Source organism: Ranitomeya variabilis, chromosome 2 (assembly GCF_051348905.1).
Source record: "Ranitomeya variabilis isolate aRanVar5 chromosome 2, aRanVar5.hap1, whole genome shotgun sequence".
In the NCBI taxonomy this organism is placed as follows: Eukaryota; Metazoa; Chordata; class Amphibia; order Anura; family Dendrobatidae; genus Ranitomeya; species Ranitomeya variabilis.
This window is the reverse complement of record NC_135233.1, coordinates 154,450,895-154,470,014: the sequence shown is the minus strand read 5'-3', so window position 1 is coordinate 154,470,014 and position 19,120 is coordinate 154,450,895. Positions and strand designations below refer to the sequence as shown.

General features: G+C 42.4%; 1 protein-coding gene across 5 annotated transcripts in view; it reads right to left on the bottom strand.

Annotated features, from left to right (window-relative positions):
- The window catches only part of LOC143804720 (solute carrier family 22 member 2-like), a 283,856-nt gene that overhangs the window by 127,538 nt on the left and 137,198 nt on the right, over window positions 1-19,120 (bottom strand). For all 5 annotated transcript variants that reach the window (XR_013221078.1, XR_013221079.1, XM_077283100.1 and 2 more), the window contains exon 7: window positions 5,327-5,541. Coding sequence is in view for 3 of the 5 variants with exons in the window: in XM_077283100.1 (XP_077139215.1) it covers window positions 5,327-5,541 (215 nt within the window). In the remaining 2 variants the exon portion in view is untranslated. The remainder of the gene's footprint in view (window positions 1-5,326; window positions 5,542-19,120) is intronic.

The following is a 19,120-nucleotide window of genomic DNA, read 5'->3' as shown; positions in this document are numbered from 1 at the left end:
CAGGAAGAGCTTGGTCCCCAGGGCTCCCTGTGTAGTTGGTAAGAGGGATGATTGACGGTGGGGTGCAGGACTGAGGGTGCAGGAAATAATTGCAGAACACAGGGATAGCAGTTTCCTTTACCTTTTACTGGTAGAATTCAGGTACAGTCCAGGGTACAAGTAACAGGTGATGGTGGGGTCCGGGCAGCCTGGAAACATCTCAGGATCCACTTAGCCAGGTGGGTTTGGAGGCCTTCCTTTTGTGCTGTATATCTGACCCTTGCTGCCTGAAACTCTGCACAAGTCCTCTCAGTGTCTGTATTCTCAACCTGTATGGCTGACAGCCTGAACCTTTCATGGGCTGTGGTACCTGCAGGTGTTAGATGTGACAGGAGACTTGCAATATTCTGCCCACCGGGTTCAGCGGCTGGGTCTGCAATTCCCACACATCATGGACCCCGGTGTCCGGTCTCTTGGCGCTTTCCTCTGGAGTGAGCCCACTTGCAGCTCCAGACCCCAGGCTCCTCTCCTCTCACTGTCCCTAACAGACTGACTAACCCCTCCCCCAGGCCAGAATTTTATGGGGAAGTTCTCCTGAAACCGGGTTTAGAGCTCCCCCTTCTGGTCTTAAGTCAGGACGGTGTTGCATGTCAGTATTACCTAATTAAGGGATCCCTCCTTGTTTCCAGGCATGACATCACTTCCCCCGTGAGGAAGACAATGCCATTGTGGCATCCGGACTCCTGGGGTGCTATACTCACCTTCCTCGTCTCACTCCAGGGGTCCATCCATCAGCCAGGATCGCAGCTCGGCAGCCACAGCAACGAAATCCAGAAAAAAAATGTATGACCCAGCGATCAAGAATCCGCTGCACCTTCAGAGGTCTTATTTGTATAAAACTTCCATTTTATTGAGAAATAGTTAAAAAAAAAGCACAGTTACATGCAGTCAGATCAAACCAGTGGACATCTAGAACAACATGTTTCAGCCTAGCATGATGATGACTAAGGCCTTGTTACAGGTCGAAACATGTTGTTCTAGATGTCCACTGGTTTGATCTGACTGCATGTAACTGTGCTTTTTTTTTACATTTTTTAACTATTTCTCAATAAAATGGAAGTTTTATACAAATAAGACCTCTGAAGGTGCAGCGGATTCTTCATCGCCAGTTCATACATTTTTTTCTGGTTTCTATCAAACATACACTGGAGTGTGTAACCATGGTATGACCGAATCATCACTGATTGCTACATTGATTTTGGACCACATTAGTAAAAGCAGCTTCATCACTTCATGCCATTTTGAGTGCCAGATTCTTTTCTCTATATATTTAAGGATTTGGGTGTAATCCAAGCACCAACCTTGCTAAGAGCACTTCCTTACTATACACATTACAGTGCAGTTGTAAGGAGATAGACCGGGCCACGGGTACCTGCATGCTAGGTCCGGATCTGAAAGGGCTGCATCCTCTGTTCCCGGGGGGAAGCTTTAAGAAGGCAGACCTTTTGGTCTGCAGCCTAGGGGAAGCACTTGCAAGATGGAGCTTCCTGCTGACAGAAGGGGGCGGGGAGAGCCGTTGGAGAGCACGCAGCATCGGGGACAAAAAGGGAAAAAGCGCGCAAAGCCAGTCAGTCAGACACCGGCGGAGAGCAGTGCGGAGAGGAAGTGAGCTGCATGCTGGGCTGCACCTTCCTCCACCTGAAAGTACCAAGCCTGTGACTGGCCTTGCTGCTGCCGCTCAATTTTATTATGCTATTCACATTTCATGTATCGCACATTTCCTTGCTTTAGTACAGTAAAATTGAGTGCAGCCATTGATCTATTTGCTATATAAGTCTTTTTTGGTTATGCACCAGTTCAGACTAGATTGCTGTTCAGTCAGTTTTCCTATATTTACTATATACTATTTTTTCTGACTTGAACGCCCCGCCCTTCACGATGCTGTGATTTTAATTACATCCAAACACAGTTGGTTCCGACCTTCCTATAAATGCAGGCTTTACCATGTTATTAGCCATAGGTAAGTGTTCACACTAGGCAGACAGGTCAGGTACCCATCCAATCTGAGATTACCTTGACGTTTGGTGGATGGACTCACAATTTTTGGCCAAATCTTGTGCTAAGCCTCTCATGTGTTTTTTCATAGATTTCACAAGCCATTATGCTATTCACATTTCATGTATCGCACATTTCCTTGCTTTAGTACAGTAAAATTGAGTGCAGCCATTGATCTATTTTCTATATAAGTCTTTTTTGGTTATGCACCAGTTCAGACTAGATTGCTGTTCAGTCAGTTTTCCTATATTTACTATGCTCATGTCCTAAGGCGGGGTTCACGTATGTGGTGCTCTGATTAGGTATTCTTAATGTAGACTGCTGATAGGTGACTGATCCCTCACTGACCCACCCCCTAGTTTTCATAATGAATATGTGGCGCTCCTAGGGTCCAGTCGCCACAGAGGTACTGCACCTCACCCAGAGGTGTGGTATCCCACTCTCAGGTAAGGAGGGAGCACTACCCAGGACTCTAACACTCACATCCAACACACACTAGTTCAGTCGGGGCACCAGGGTGTACCCTTAGGGAGGAAGGCCTCATCCCAGGCTGGATAGGAAAGGGTTTTGGGGAGTGGGTGGGGTAGGTAGAGTAGGAGAGGAGCTTAGAAGGCAGGAAGAACAGTGCAGAGTGTAGTTAGTGAGAGAAGTGGAGCTGAGCAGATGTGCAGGTCTGCAGAGATAATAAAGAAGCTCCAGAGAGGAAGACGAGGTCCTAGAGGTATGGGTAGTGCAGAATCCAGATGTGGAGAGACCAGGTCGTAGTGAGGGACAGGCCCTCTAACTAGTGGAGAAACTAAGAACTCAGCTAGCTAACCGGAGGCTGTAGCATCTGCATGTACTGCAGCCACATTCAACACATTCGCTGAAAAGGCAGCCACATAGGATCCAGGGGACCAACAGAGAGGGTCGCCCGACAAGATCTGAGGCTGCTGGATTGGGACACAGTGTGTGAAGGTGCGGGGCAGGAAAGTGGAAGCCAGCGTAGTGAGACGGCCAAAGAAAGACATACAAAAGGAGTCATGGAAAGGTGCATCCCAATCTACCTGGGAGTTTGCTGGACCACTGACCTGGAGGACACATCATCTGGCTAGCGTTTGTGGACTGGAGAACTGTGAGTAAAAGTGGAAACTGCACCTTACTGTGTCCTTTGCGTTATTTCTACTACACCTGCCCGACCTACCACGACCAACATCATCAAATCATCTATTCATACAGTTGCCCTGGGGTTTATGTTGTGAATTCTGCTCTTGGGCTCCCTGCGGTGGTTATAAGTGGTAGCGCTGCTGTCTCTGGATCGCAGCATTCATCAGGTGTGTTCACTTTTTGCAATTCTGACTGGGCTATTTAGTCTTGCTTGACCCTTTAGTCAGTGCCAGTTGTCCATTGTTCCTGGAGGATTCACATCCCTGCCTGGTCTCTCCTGCTTTGCTGTTCATTTCAACAAAGATAAGTTCTGGCCTTGATTTTTGCTGTCCACATGCTGTGGGCCTTATTGTTCAGTTCTTTTCCATGTTTTTGTCTTGTCCAGCTTGGTCTGTATAAGGATTTGTTTAGCCAAGCTGGTATCTCTGGAGATGCAGATATACCCTCCATATCTTTAGTTAGATGTGGAGATTTTGTATTTTCTGTGGTGGATATTTTCTAGTGTTTTAATACTGACCGCATAGTACTTTGTCCTATCCTTTCTATTTAGCTAGAAGTGGCCTCCTTTGCTAAATTCTGATTTCAGTCTGTGTATGTTTTTTCCCTCTCCTCTCACAGTCAATATTTGTGGGGGGCTGTCTATCCTTTGGGGATTTTCTCTGAGGCAAGATAGTTTTCCCTTTTCTATCTCTAGGGGTAATTAGTCCTCCGGCTGTGTCGAGATGTCTAGGGAGTGAAAGGTACATTCCATGGCTACTTCTAGTTGCGGTGTTAAGTTCAGGGTCTGCGGTCAGTACAGGTACCACCTTCTCCAGAGTACGTCTCATGCTGCTCTTAGGCCACCAGATCATAACAGGTTTAGCTCTGCCTGTGAAGAGCTGTACCAACTCTGCTGCATCACCATCAGCCCCAGCGGACTCTGAAGCAGCGTAAGCTGACACCTTTATTGCCGAGTAACAAAGTTGGCTTCATGAACATTTACAATTCCCCTTTTATTACATTGATTTTATTGGATGCCCAGGGCCATGGACCGGGTCAATGCTGCCTTGACACATCCCCTTTAAGAATCGTCAGACCCGGTGCCGAGTACCCCACAGCCCTGGCGGGTGCTCCAAATACCATCATATACTGAATGAAAAAAATAAAAATGCTTCTGCAGGCAGGTGCCGGCCGTGGCACCTGCGCTGCAGCATAATTGCATGGTTACTGTGCACTTAATCCCTTTTTTCAGATTTACTTAAGCGAGGAAAAACAAGAAGCCATTTTGAAAATGGCGCCCACCGCACCTGCGTAGTAGCAGCTATCAGTTTGTATAGATGAAAGGTATCATTTTATTCAGTATAACTGTGCCGACCTGACACTGTGTGTAGGTTACCAAGCACAACCCTGCTGACAGATTCCCTTTAATCCTTGCAAGGATTGAGCTGGATTTTCCTATTTGATTGATTGCTTTTCCTGCTGCACTACAGATCTCCGTGCTCTGAGTCCTGGACATCTAAATTGGTGAGCTGACTTTTTTGTACTTCTTAAACTCTGGATTTAACCGTATCTTACCCTACTCACTGTCTGGTGCTGGGCAGACTATAACAATGTTATTGCAATCTTGTGGCCATTATAGTTAACTTCACATAACATTATGTATCACACAGTGCACACTACACATTACATTTTACAACATTATATGCAGGCTTCTCAAGGAGCATGGGCAACGTGCACATACCCCTACATGCCTGCCATCAGGCATAGCCCATTGTCAAGGCCCTCCCTATTAGAGATGAGCAAATATCTTCGGCTCCCTCCTTATTCGGCAAGCTAGGGCGCTTACCGAATAAGCTGTAGAGGGAACCCGGCTTCCTGGATCGCTCCTGGTGATGAGCTGTCCGGCGCCGCAGCTGCACGTGTCATGGCTGTGTGACAGTCACAACACATGCAGGGAGGGAGCAGAAGAAATTCACTCATCTCTACTCCCTATTCCCCATGTTGTCCAGTAAACCAGCCAACTGGTTGGAAGTGTGAAAGATGTGTAAGAGTTCCTTTAATTTTTTAAACCATTTACTAGACCACTTTAATAATATGTAAATCTTATTTTTAATTGTTGCAAGGATTGATTTGTATGATACAAAGGTCAAAATTTGATTTACCATACCTTCAGGAACAAAAGCATTAACAAAACAAGTCAGTCCTGTTATTATACATGCCACTGCCCATGGATACCTCCGTCCAATACGATCCACCGTAACAATAATTATTAGGGCTGCTGGAAATTCAACCAGGGCAGAGATGAAAAAGTCAAAGTAAATGTTATTGCTAGTGCTTCCCATATGCATTATCAGTCCCTGGTAAATAACAGCACATGAAAACCTGAAGACAAAGAAAATCGGAGTTTAACAATGCACAATAAATAAAATACTTGTCCAGGACCTGAACATTAATTGCTCATCCTTATATTAGGCCATAAAATTTTGATTGTTGAGTGTCCAAACTTCTTGCCCATTGCCAAGCTGCCCAGTGTATGGGTCACAGTGCCTATTCATTAGCATAGGTGCAGTATTCATACAAAGACTGAGTTTGGTACTGCAGCTTGTTGAGGCCAGGCCCCTAAGAACTAAACAGTTATCTACCCTAAGGATAGAGCATTAATGAGTGTTATGGCATAATTGCACAAAACAACATGGGTGTGGAGACAGCCTTGTTTCTTTAAAAAAATAAAAAAGTGGATGCAGCCAATCACAGCAGACTAAATTTATTATAATAAACACTAAAAAATAAACTGACCTGTATTGTAGCTCAAATCTGCGTCAGTTCACAATTGACATATATTTCCTTCTCTGTTGCACAAACAGCCTAAAGATATGTAATGCATTCCTATATTGTATCCATTTTTCTCCCTATTTTAAGTTATCTGTTTTTCATCGGTATGTATTCCATTTTTGCCAAAGTATTACCTGCTTTTGCTGTTTTTGTAAATTTGCTTTCTATTTCTCGGACAACCCTTTCTCATTCCATTACTGCGGTGTCGGCACTGCCTCTCCCATGGATCGCGTGACGTAACAATTAGGGTTGAGCGAAACGGGTCGTTCATTTTCATAAGTCGCCGACTTTTGGCAAAGTCGGCGTCTCATGAAACCCGACCCGATCCCTGTGCGGGGTCGGCCATGCGGTACGCGATCTTGGCGCTAAAGTCGCGTTTCGTATGACGCGTTTAGCGCCATTTTTTCAGCCAATGAATGAGCGTGGGCAGAGTGATGACATAGGTCTTAGGGGAGAGAGAGAGAGAGAGAGAGAGAGAGAGAGAGAGAGAGAGAGAGAGAGAAAGAAAAAAAAAAAAATCCTTCATTGGGTTTCGTGTTTCGGCCGAAACCCGACTTTTCACGGTGGTCGGCCGATTTCACTTGACTCGACTTTTAAGACAGTCGGGTTTCACAAAACCCGACTCGACCCTAAAAAACTAAAGGTCGCTCAACCCTAGTAACAATGTCTCACGATCCCCTGGAGAAACAGTGCCAACACTGCTGGAATGGCACCATACGTGCTATTATTTTACAAGGGATAAATGTAGGGATTGAGAAAGGGTTGGCCAAATAGTGGACAACCCCTTCAACTAATATTTTAAAAAACTATTACAGGTGCTGCAGTATTGGTGATCGGTGTGAGTCCAGTGCCTGAGATCCCCATCGTTCAGTTTACACACAGCTCCTACATGAGCTAAGCGCACAGCTGAATGTATCAGCTCAGAAGTAAGTCGATGTGTCCATATACTTATTTGTTATGAGTGAGTACACAGACCCATAGACTTACTATTGAGACTTCAGTCTTAAAATTGAGCCCATATACTCCTCTGTGGATACATATCAGGTAGGAACTGCGTGTTTGAGGGTGGTATTTTGACCGATCGATGGTGATCTCAGGACCTGTAACCCCACTGGTCAGCAAAACTGTGCAACATCTACTGCATAATAAATAAAATATTTTTAAAAATGAGAGTTATCTTTTAAATATGAAAAATAAAAGACTAAATTAATAGGCATAGGGGATATATGCAAAAATAGAATATTTTTAAAAGTATGCCAGCCATTGGAACATGCTGCAAATTGGTAAAAGAAAAATGCCATGCACATATGAAATGGAAACATGAATAAAAAAATAAAAATAAATATATATATACAAATTCTTTAATAATAATAATAATAAATAAAATGGAATACAATTCTGTAATGTGGAAGTGTATAAGCATTTAGGTTAAATAGAGTTGCAAAAGAAAAATAATTTGACCCCTATTGCAACTTAGGTATATTAGAAAAATGTACAAACTCTATGCAGTTTCAATAAACCAATCAAGAGCAATCTGTGTAGCTCAACACAACTAATATAACATGTGGTTTCCCCAAATTCAACACAGACAGACACTTTTAACCCCTTAGTGATTCAGCCAGGTTGGCATTTGTGTTCAAACCCCGTTTTCAAATCTGATTTGTCATTTATGTGGCAATAATATTGCACTGCTTTTCTTTTCCTGACAATTTGTACATTTTTTTGTTATAAATTTAGGCTATTTTGAGGTTAATTATAAAAATATCTGAAATTTAATGAAAATGGAGAAAAAATTAGATTAGCAATTTCCAAACTTTTTGTAACCAAAACCAGAAAGACATAACACATAAAAAGTTAATGAATAACATTTATGATGTTTATTTTTTTTACATTATCATTTTTTAATGTCCTTTTTTGTTAATATGTTAGAAGACTTTAAATATTTAGCAGCAATATTTCACTTTTGTCAAGGACATTTACAAAACCTGATTTTTTAAAGGGAAGGTGCCATAAAAAAAAATTTTTCCAGCGATTTAAAAAAATGTAAAGAATTAATGTTTAAATTTCCTTAAAAAATATTATCATTTGTTTATAATTTAGTAAAATATGAAAAATAATTTTAAAAGGTTTGGCATTTCCACTTTTAAACACTAGGGGGAGCAGCTAATGATATTTGACAAAAACCTAGTGTACAACTAGCTCACATTACTGCACTGCAGTAATTATGGGCGGAGTCTGCTGACATGTGTGATGTCACTCCTCTCCTCCCCTTCTGGGTGTTTGCTAAGGGATAAGAGAGGATGATATTCAGGAACCCAGTGAGCAGCCATTTTATTGGTGACTGCAGAGTTATACTGACAAGTAGACAGTCACCAAGGATGGCAGGCAGCAAGGATTCTGGGAGATATATGGTGGAGGGAGCAGGGTGACAGCATCACAGAGTATTTCAGGAGAGCAGTGTGCTGGTGTATGGAAGCACAATGTTCAGTGGGCGGAGCAGCCAGGGATTGTACATAGAGCGCTGTCTTTTATACACATGGATGGACAATTTGCTTGTCTGCTCCACAGAAATCCAGGAAACATTTCTGCGGATTGATGGCCTGTTCTGATCCAGACTTTGCATGCAGACCCCATTCCCCTCCTCAGCTCCTGTCTTCTCCATCCTGTCCTGGCGATGTGTGAAAGCGAGGCGACAGGCGAAGTACGGGGTGACGCTGGGAAGGAAATGTAGCCATATAGTAATGATAAACATGGGACCCCTCTCTTCAGCTGCCTCACCAGCCCTCCCCTGACTGCACCTAACTGGAGGTCATGATGCCCCCTCTATTACCCCAGACCCATGTGCAGCTGCTCAACCAGAACAACCCTAGAATGGGTCCACTTTATGAAGATAATACTGCCATAGTGTTCTCACATAATACCGCCATAAATATCAAACATAATACTGTCCTATAGTTCTCACATAATACCATCATATAGATTGCAAATAACGATGCCATAGTGTTCTCACATAATACCAACATATAGATCTCACATAATACCGCCATATAGATCACTCATAATACCGCCATATAGAGCACACAATACCGCCATATAGATCACACATAATACTTTCCTATAGTTCTCACATAATACCATCATATAGATTGCAAATAACGACGCCATAGTGTTCTCACATAAAACCAATATATAGATCTCACATAATACCGCCATATAGAGCACACATAATACCGCCATATACTTCACACATAATACCGCCATATAAATCTCACATAATACCACCAGTGTTCTCACATAATACCGCCATATAGATCCCACATAATACCGCCGTATACTTCTCACATAATACCGCCATATAGATCAAACATAATACCGCCATATACTTCTCACATAATGACGCCATATAGATCTCACATAATACCGCCATATAGATCACACATAACGGGGAGAGGAGTGCATAGGAGAGGATTAGATACACAGCTCGCAGTCAGTATCACACAGGACAGTATTGATACACAGCTCAGTCAGTATCATACAGGATAGCATTAGATACACAGCTCAGCAGTCAATATCACACAGGGGAGGATTAGATACACATCTCAGCACAGTAACACACAGAATAGGATTAGATACACGGCTCAGCACACAGTATACCACAGGAGAGGATTAGATACACATCTCAGCACAGTATCATACAGGGTAGGATTAGATACATGGCTCAGCAGACAGCATCACACAGGAGAGGATTAGATACATGTCTCAGCACAGTATCACACAGGGTAGGATTAGATACATGGCTCAGCAGACAGTATCACACAGGATAGGATTAGATACATGGCTCAGCAGACAGTATCACACAGGACAGGATTAGATGCAGGGCTCAGCAGACAGTATCACACAGGAGAGGAGTAGATACACAGCTCAGCAGACAGTATCACACAGGAGAGGAGTAGATACACAGCTCAGCAGACAGTATCACACAGGAGAGGATTAGATACACAGCTCAGCAAAGTATCACACAGGAGAGGATTAGATACGTAGCTCAGTATCACACAGGATAGGATTAGATGCATGGCTAAGCAGACAGTATCACACAGGAGAGGATTAGACACACAGCTCAGCACAGTAACACACATGGGAGGAGATAGCTGCTCAGAGTCAGCACCACAAAGGAGAGGATTAGATTACCTGTCCCCCTCCCCCCTGATACTTACTTCACGGCTCCCTGCTGAGTCCTTTCTCCCTCCTGTCCTTGGTCTCCTCCTCCTCCTATAACTGCAGGGCTCCTGCGATTATTCTGGGAAGCTGGAGCTCACAGACACACTGTGAGCTCCAGAAAGATGGCGCTGATCTCCTGCCTCTGCTGTGATGTGGACGGCTCAGGGGGCATGGCCACATCACAGCAGGGAGCAGCTTATAATGATAGCTATGGGGTCAGGCGCCTACCGCAGATCTCTATGCCCAGGGCTGCCGTATTTGCAGAGTGTAAGTGTTGTGCAACTACACTTACACTCCTGCAAAGCAAAATGGTGGCGCCCAGTGGCTGAAAAACAAAATAATAATAAAAAAAATGTTAAAGTTAAAAAATTTAAATTTGTATTAAAAATAATTGTTTATATAAACAATCATTTTTAATACAAAAAATAAAATGCGGCACCTTCCCTTTAAAGTCCTATTCACTTTTTAGGGGACTTTGAGTGGCCTATATGTTGAAAGCCCTTAAAAGTGGCACCATTTAAAAAATTTCTCCTCTCAAAGTATTCAAAACTGCTATCAGGAATTTTGTCAAACCTGCAGGTGCTTTGCAAAAATTAACAAAACATTAATTAAATTTAAAAAAAAAATCCCCAAAAATGTTGCTGTCCAAGTTTTTCATTTTCACAAGGAGTAATTGGAGAATAGGGACCCATAAAAAAGATTTTATTTTTTACTTCCTTGCACTATGGAACTTAAACATTTTAATATTTAAATGTTAGTATAATGCACTTATTATTGACCAGTCTCAGCTTCAACACTAAGCTCTGCATTTTCCTTCTCCTATAGTGAGCTCTATCAGGGAAAGTTTGAGCCAGCTTAGGCTACTTTCACACTAGCGTCGGGAAAGACCCGTCGCTGTGCGTTGGGCCGACGTTCCCGACGCTAGCGTGGTCTCCGTCGCACAACGGGGGCAGCGAATGCACTTTTCCCACGCATCCGCTGCCCCATTGTGAGGTGCGGGGAAGTGCGGGGAGGTGGGGGCGGAGTTCCGGCCGTGCATGCGCGGTCGGAAAAAGCGGACCGTCGGGAGCAAAAAACGTTACATGTAACGTTTTTTTCTTCCGACGGTCCGCTACCACACGCCCAAGCGTCGCAAAACGGACGCGACGTTTGGCAATGCGTCGCAAATGCGTCGCTAATGTTAGTCTATGACGAAAAAACGTATCCAGCAAGAACTTTTGCTGGATGCGTATTTTCGGCAAAACGACGCATTTGCGACGTATTGCAGTTAACGCTAGTGTGAAAGTAGCCTTACTGTGGTAAACCGGCTTGCACATATGTCAACTTTCAAGACCTTCTAAGGCCTGCTCAGGCGGCTATGTGCTGCCTGATTATTCAGGTAGTAGTGCATGCTGCTACAACATGCATTCCAATAGTTAAGTCACACATTACTCTCCTATAGCCAGGTGTTTGATTACCGTATATCTACTCAGATGCTCTATCCTGCCTTCAGCTCCAACTAACAACTTTTCTCTGTATTTGCAATGTGCTCAACTCTGTTGTTTAAAAGTTCCTGCCAGTTTTCTTGATTCTGCTATTCCAAAGTGCTGTCCTCATCCTTAATACAGCTCTGCTGTATTAAGGTACCTGCCAGCCGACTCACCTCTGCTATTCCAAGGTGCTGTCAAAGTCCAAAATGACTTTGTTTTCAGAAAAAGTCCTGGAATATGCTACAGTGGCAGTAACAGTGACCTTACTTGAACCTTGAAGAAAATCTTTGCTGGGATGTAGATAAGGCAACGTGCAAACTGGAGAATATTAGTGAATCAGAGAACATGGAGAACATGGAGAAAATTACTTGACCTGCCAATACCATATATTTACCATTTAAAATGCGACAGTGCAATGGGTATCACATTTATACCAACTGTCAATACGAATTCTATCAATTGTTTTAGATTTGACCATTTCTCATCAGGATAATCTTATCATCACTAAAACTTATTTCAGAGTAGTGGACACTAACATCTATATCCACTTCTCCAGTAATCACTATAGGAAATTCTTAACTAATATTCCATATAATCAATAGCAGCACATCAAACGCAATTGTGGAAATGAGATGGACAAGTTGTTCTTAGGAAGCGCTTTTTAATCTAGTTATCCCAAAAACTTTATTACATGTGCCTATCAAGAAAACATTATACTCACACAACAGTGGTTGGAACAAAAATTGGGGAAAAAAATGTTTAACCCTTTAAAGACTGATTCACTTTGTACGTTAATGACTGAGCCTTATTTTTTAAATCTGACCAGTGTCACTTTATGAAGTAATAACTCTGGAACGCTTTAAAGGATCCCAGTGATTCTGAGATTTTTTTAGTGAGATATTGTACTTCGCGCTAGTGATAAAATATTTAAATTGGGTAAAAATGTTGAAAATCCTGAGAGTTATGTCATGCAAAATAGTTAATAAATAACATTTACCACATGCCTACTTTACATCAGCACAATTTTTGAAACATTTTTTGTTAGCAAGGTAGCAATTTCTCACATTTACAACAAAATTTACAAAACTATTTTTTTAGGGACAACATCACATTTAAGTGACTTCGGGGTACTATATGACAGAAAATACCCAAAAGTGACACCATTCTAAAAACTTTACCCCTCAAAATCCTCAAAACCACATTCAAGAAGTGTATTAACCCTTTCAGATGCTTCACAAGGATTAAAAGAATGTGGAAAGAAAAAATTTACATTTAACTTTTTTCACAAAATTTTTACTTTAGCTCCAATTTTTTATTTTTACAAGGTTAGCAGGAGAAAATGAACCCTAAAATTTGTTGTGCAATATCTCCTGAGTGTGCCAATACTCAATATGTGGTCGAAAACAACTGTTGCGGCACGGTGCAAAGCTCAAAATGGAAATAGTGCCATATTGGAGTTCAAATTGTTTTGTGGAATGGTTTAAGGATGCCATGTCACATTGGCAGAGCCACTGAGGTGCCAGAACAGCAGAAAATCCCCTATAAGTGACATAAGTTTACAAATGACACCTCTCAATTAATTCATCTAGGGGTGCATTGAGCATTTTGACACCTAAAATGTTGTTTTAGCCCCAAATATTTAATTTTTATAAGGGCAAATAGGAAAAATGGACATCACAGTTTGTTGTGTGATTTTTCCTGATTGTGCCAATACCCTGCACGTTATCAGGAGCTACTTATCAAGCACAGTGCAAAGCTCAGAAGGGAAGTAGTGCCAGTGAAGATTTTACTGTTATGGTTTGCGGGTGCCATGGCCCACTGGCAGAGCCATTGAGGTGCCAGAACAGCAGAACCTCCCATAAGTGACCCCATTTTACAAACTACACCTCTCAGTGAATTCATCCTAGGGTGCAGTGGTCATATTGACACCACAGGTGTGTCCGAGAATGTTATACCATTGGACATTAAAGAAAAAATAATTACATTTTTTACCACAAAAAAATTGTTTTAGCCCCAGATTTTATATTTTCACCCACGAAAATGGGTAAAATTGGCACCAAAATTTGTCACACAATTTCTGCTGAAAATGGAAGTACTCTATATGTGGCTATACAGTATTTCTTAGCCACACAGTGATACTCAGTACAGAAGGAGCACTATTTGCCTTTTAGTGAACAGATTTTCCTAAAATAGTTTGGGGACTCCATATACAGAGCCCCTAAGTGCTAGAAGAGAAGAATCCTACCTCAAGATACCCAATTTTGAAAATTATACTCCTGCCAAACATGTGGACTCTAAATGTGGTTTGGGCGCACTGTGGGGCTCAGAAGGGAGGGGGCCATTTGGATTTGGGAGTGCAGAATTTGTTGGATTTTTGGGGGGAGAATCCATAGCGCTTTTACAGAGTTTTCATACTACAGGTAACATGGAAGCCCCCTATATTTCTATTGACAGATGACGGACCTGAGGGGTGTTATTTATTTTATTGTGGATTGAGTTCAAGCTTTTGTTCTCAACTTTTTATCCTAGCATTCATTGAGCACTTACATCAGGGTTTCCATCTACATCTCCGAGTGACGTGGTTCAAATTGAACCCCAGAGGGATCCATTTTATATAAGGCAGCATAGTTACTTTGGACTCTGTCTGGCCTATGTTCAGCGGTGTCCTTTTCAGAAGTGCACAAAACTGTGGCCTGTAAGAGAATGGTCAGTCATAATATACTGAACAGCCATGTTGGCTCTACCAGCCATCTTGTGCAAAGTTAGAAGCCAACTAATTCTAAGATGTACTTCTGAAAGTCATAGACAGATTGGAAACACAAGATGAGATCATAGCCATTAGCAGGTATAATGAACACACACACAGGTTAATTGGATCAGCTGCAGGGCCATGAGAATGGAAAAAAGGCTAAACATATGGTAATAAATAAGTGTATTAAAGGGAACCTGTCACCTGAATTTGGCGGGACCAGTTTTGGGTCATATGGGCGGGTTTTCAGGTGTTTGATTCACCCTTTCCTTACCCGCTGGCTGCATGCTGGCCACAATATTGGATTGAAGTTCATTCTCTGTCCTCCGGAGTACACGTCAGCGCAAGGCATTCTTAGGAACGGAGGCAGACGCTTGCACCGCTGAGGTCCAGGGTCCGTCGAAGGGGTGAGTATATCCATATTTTTTATTTTTATTCTTTATTTTTTACATGAATATGGATCCCAGGGCCTGAAGGAGAGTCTCCTCTCCTTCAGACCCTGGGAACCATCCAGAATCGCTCTGTTCACCCGTACCCGGCGTATAAGACGACCCCCGACTTTTGGGACAATTTTTAGGGGTTAAAAAGTCATCTTATATGCCGGAAAATACGGTATATAAAAAAAAATAGACATCAAAATGATGTAAACAGTACAAAGCCGCAAGGTGGAGGCTGTGCACTGGGGGTAATGTAAGTATGTATGTGACAAGGGATTAATGGGACCATGCCGAATTAGGATGATTGCTAATGGTGGGTATCCATAAGAAGGAAAATAAAAAGTAAAAATGATGATGATAATAATAATAATAATAAATATAAAAATAAAAAAGAGACAAAATTAATGCGGCAAAATAATGCGAAAAAATGTGGGGGAAAATAGATGAAAAATAAAAATATAAATGAAAAATAAAAAATAAAAAAATAAAAGAATGGAGAAGCAAAAAATATAAACAAAATAACAAGGGGGAACTGCGATGATAACTCACCTGTGTGATGAGTATTCAGCGGGTCTAAAAGACAAAACAAATGGTTAATGCTGGAATTTTAACATATAAGCCAGTCTATTTCCCTATTCAAACCTCTGGACGAAAGGGTGTCTAATGTGTGTATCCAGAAGGTTTCTCTGCTTTTAAGTAATTTGACATGGTTGCCCCCTCTTCTGGGACGAGGGACCTGCTCGAGTATCTGAAAGTTTAATTGGGCCACGGTATGTTTGTGGGTAATAAAATGATCAGGCATAGGAAGCCATGTTTTGGCACACCGAATCGTAGATTTGTGGCTTGCTATGCGGTCTTTGACGTGTTGTGTGGTCTCACCAACGTATAAAAGGCCACAAGGGCACTTGATGACATAGATTGCAAAGTTAGTATTGCAAGTGAAGAAGCCCTGTATGGGATACGATTTCCCTGTCCTCGGATGAGTAACATTATCCGATTTAATGACATTCGAGCATGCTGCACAATTAAGACATGGAAAAGTGCCCTGTCGACGGCTGGCAAGAAGCCTCTGTGTGGTCTGAGGTTGAGTGCTACTGATGTTGGCCCGTACTAGGTGGTCTTTGATGTTCTTGGGTCTCTTCATGCTCATTAGAGGTGGCGACTGAAATGTTTCCACAGTGGGGTAGGCTTTGTGTAACAAAGACCAATGTTTCCTAATGACTGCGTGTATTTTGGGCATAAAGGGGTGATGTGTGTGCACAAAAGGTAATCTCTCCTTAGGTTGTAAGCGGGGGGTGGGGAGTGTGGGGAGTTGATCCGTTATTTCTCTTGATCCAAAAGTTTAAGATGGTACTGTCTTTCTTGGAATTTGAGAGCCATGGTGTCCAACCTATTCTCGCACAAAGTAGGGTCAGTTACAATACGAGAAACCCTCTTAAATTGTGATTGTGGGAGACTGTTTTTTGTTGTCTTTGGGTGATAACTCGAATAATGCAGTAGGTTGTTACAGTCTGTAGGTTTCGTGAATATGTCGGTTGTGAGATTACCATTGTCATCTTTAATTACTAAGGTGTCAAGGAATGAAATTTCATGAGCATTATAGTGAATAGTAAACTGTAGCTCTGGGGAGATTGAGTTAAGATACACAAAGAATTAGTCCAAGGTGTTAGCTTCCCCTGTCCATATGAAGAAGATGTCATCAATGTAACGAACATAGTTAATGACATGTGTTGTTAAAAGTTCATTCTCATAGATGTGCTGAATTTCAAACTGATTCATAAATGCGCTGGCATAGGCCGGGGCTACGTTTGAGCCCATTGCGGTCCCACGTGTTTGGACATAAAATGTGTCCTTGTACAAAAAAAGTTTTCATAGAGGACAAGCCTAAGGAGCTCCAGACATAGTTGAATAGTCCTTTTTGATGTATTGGACTTTTCCAACCAGATTTAGTGGCTGAGATACCTTATTCATGTTCGATAGAAGTGTACAGGCTGCTGACATCGAGTGTTACCAGTAGGCTATGGGTGGGTATACAGTGGAGACCTTTAATGATTTCAAGAAAATGCCCGGTATCAAGTAGAAATGACCTAGTAGTTCTGGTTAGTGGAGTTAAAAAATTTTCTAGGAAGATGGAAAGTGGTGAGAGGATGGAATCGGTAGAGGCCATAAAGGGCCTACCAGGGGGATTATTGAGCGATTTATGTATTTTTGGCAAAACATAAAAAACTGGTATGACTGGATGCTGGTTCTGGAGGAAAGTGGCCGTTTTCTGATCAATAGTATTGTCATGAAGATAGGGGTCGATAAAGTCCCATATTTTTTTATTAATCCTGAAAGTGGGATCCCTAGGAATAATTTGGTACTTCTCAGTGTCCGAAAGTTGTCTGGAGATCTCGTTGCAATACTGGACATGATCCATCACAACAGTGGGTTGTGGGTCTGCGGGTTTTATTATGATGTCCTTATTTGAGCGAAGAGTGTTAAGAGCCTGTTTTTCTACCAAAGAGAGGTTTTTATGAGTGGGAAAAAACCTAAACGTTGTTCTTGTGAAAGTGATTTGACCTCATGGTCTACCAAATAAATTAAAGTTTTGGTGGCGTGATAAGTGTGAGGAGGAGAGAAGGTGCTTGGGTTGCGAAGGCCCAAGTTTAAGATGGAAAGCTGAGGAGTGGTGTTTCCTCCAGTGGAGGAGTTACCACTAACAGGAATCTGAGTTGTAGTACGTAGTAGTTGTAGTTAAGTGAACAATGACCGTTACTAAGAGAAACATGGAAATTTACGAGTTCCAATGGAGTTTGGCGTAAAGAGCCTCAAAGTCATTACATTTAACCATTGTTTTGTCTGTGAATGTGAATATATGTATGTTTTTCTACGCAGTATGATGTTATCATGTATATGCCCTGTGAAGAAACCAGATTGTATCTTAATTTCCCAGACAACCATGGTTTTGCAAACCAAAAGAACTGGCTTTTTATCTGTATATTGGCTTGTGAATTTAAGTGTTTATGTCTGGTGGGTCAAGAAGACAGACTTGCCAACTGATATACTATCTATGTACAGTCACTATTACAGACTTACACAGTATGTTAGAGTGTGTTAAGCTTTGTTTATTGATGTGTGCTGATATGCTAATAGTGCTACCTTGATCCCATCACCATTGTTTATCTTATCTTGATGTTGGACTGAAGGACCCTGGGTAATTCTAAAAATGGCTTACATGCCTTGGGTATAAAAAGACTCAGAGATCACATCCTGGGAGACTGAAGTAACACAGAGCTACCAGCCAGACAGTCTTCAAACCACAAGAGAAAGGACTGCAGCCAATTCATCATGGCATCATCACGAGGGACACTGATCTATGATTCTATAGGAAACAACCCAGGGGTTTTCAGCTCCAGTTGGAAGGACACAGATCTGATCAAGTGACCATCTCTGAACCATGGATATGTTTGGAGGAAGCCAGGTTTGGGACCCGCTGGTCGCCTGGTTCCATGGAGATGGTCAGATAAGCCAGGTGGTGACTCTCGTGTCAAATGGCTTTGGACCTTGTATGGACTCTATGGACAGTTCTTGGTCATCTCCCTATGCTTGTCATTACCCCTTCTCTGTGCGTGCATCCACAGATGGAGTAGCGACCCTGGGAGCTCTGACATCATGTCAACTGGCTTTGGACCTTGTATGGACTCTATGGACAGTTCTTGGTCATCTCCCTATGCTTGTTGTTACCCTTTCTCTGTGCGTGCATCCACAGATGGAGTAGCGACCCTGGGAGCTCTGACATCATGTCAACTGGCTTTGGACCTTGTATGGACTCTATGGACAGTTCTTGGTCATCTCCCTATGCTTGTCATTACCCTTCTCTGTGCTTGCATCCACAGATGGAGTAGCAACCCTGGGAGCTCTGACATCATGTCACCTGGCTTTGGACCTTGTATGGACTCTATGGACAGTTCTTGGCCATCTCCCTATGCTTGTAGTTACCCCTTCTCTGTGCGTGCATCCACAGATGGAGTAGCGACCCTGGGAGCTCTGACATCATGTCAATTGGCTTTGGACCTTGTATGGACTCTATGGACAGTTCTTGGTCATCTCCCTATGCTTGTCATTACCCCTTCTCTGTGCGTGCATCCACAGATGGAGTAGCAACCCTGGGAGCTCTGACATAACATCTACCATTATCTTGGTGAGTCAGCGGAAGGGTGAGGCCCTGTAATGTGCACCATCTTGGGGTAATTGGTGGGATTGTTCTGTTTGCT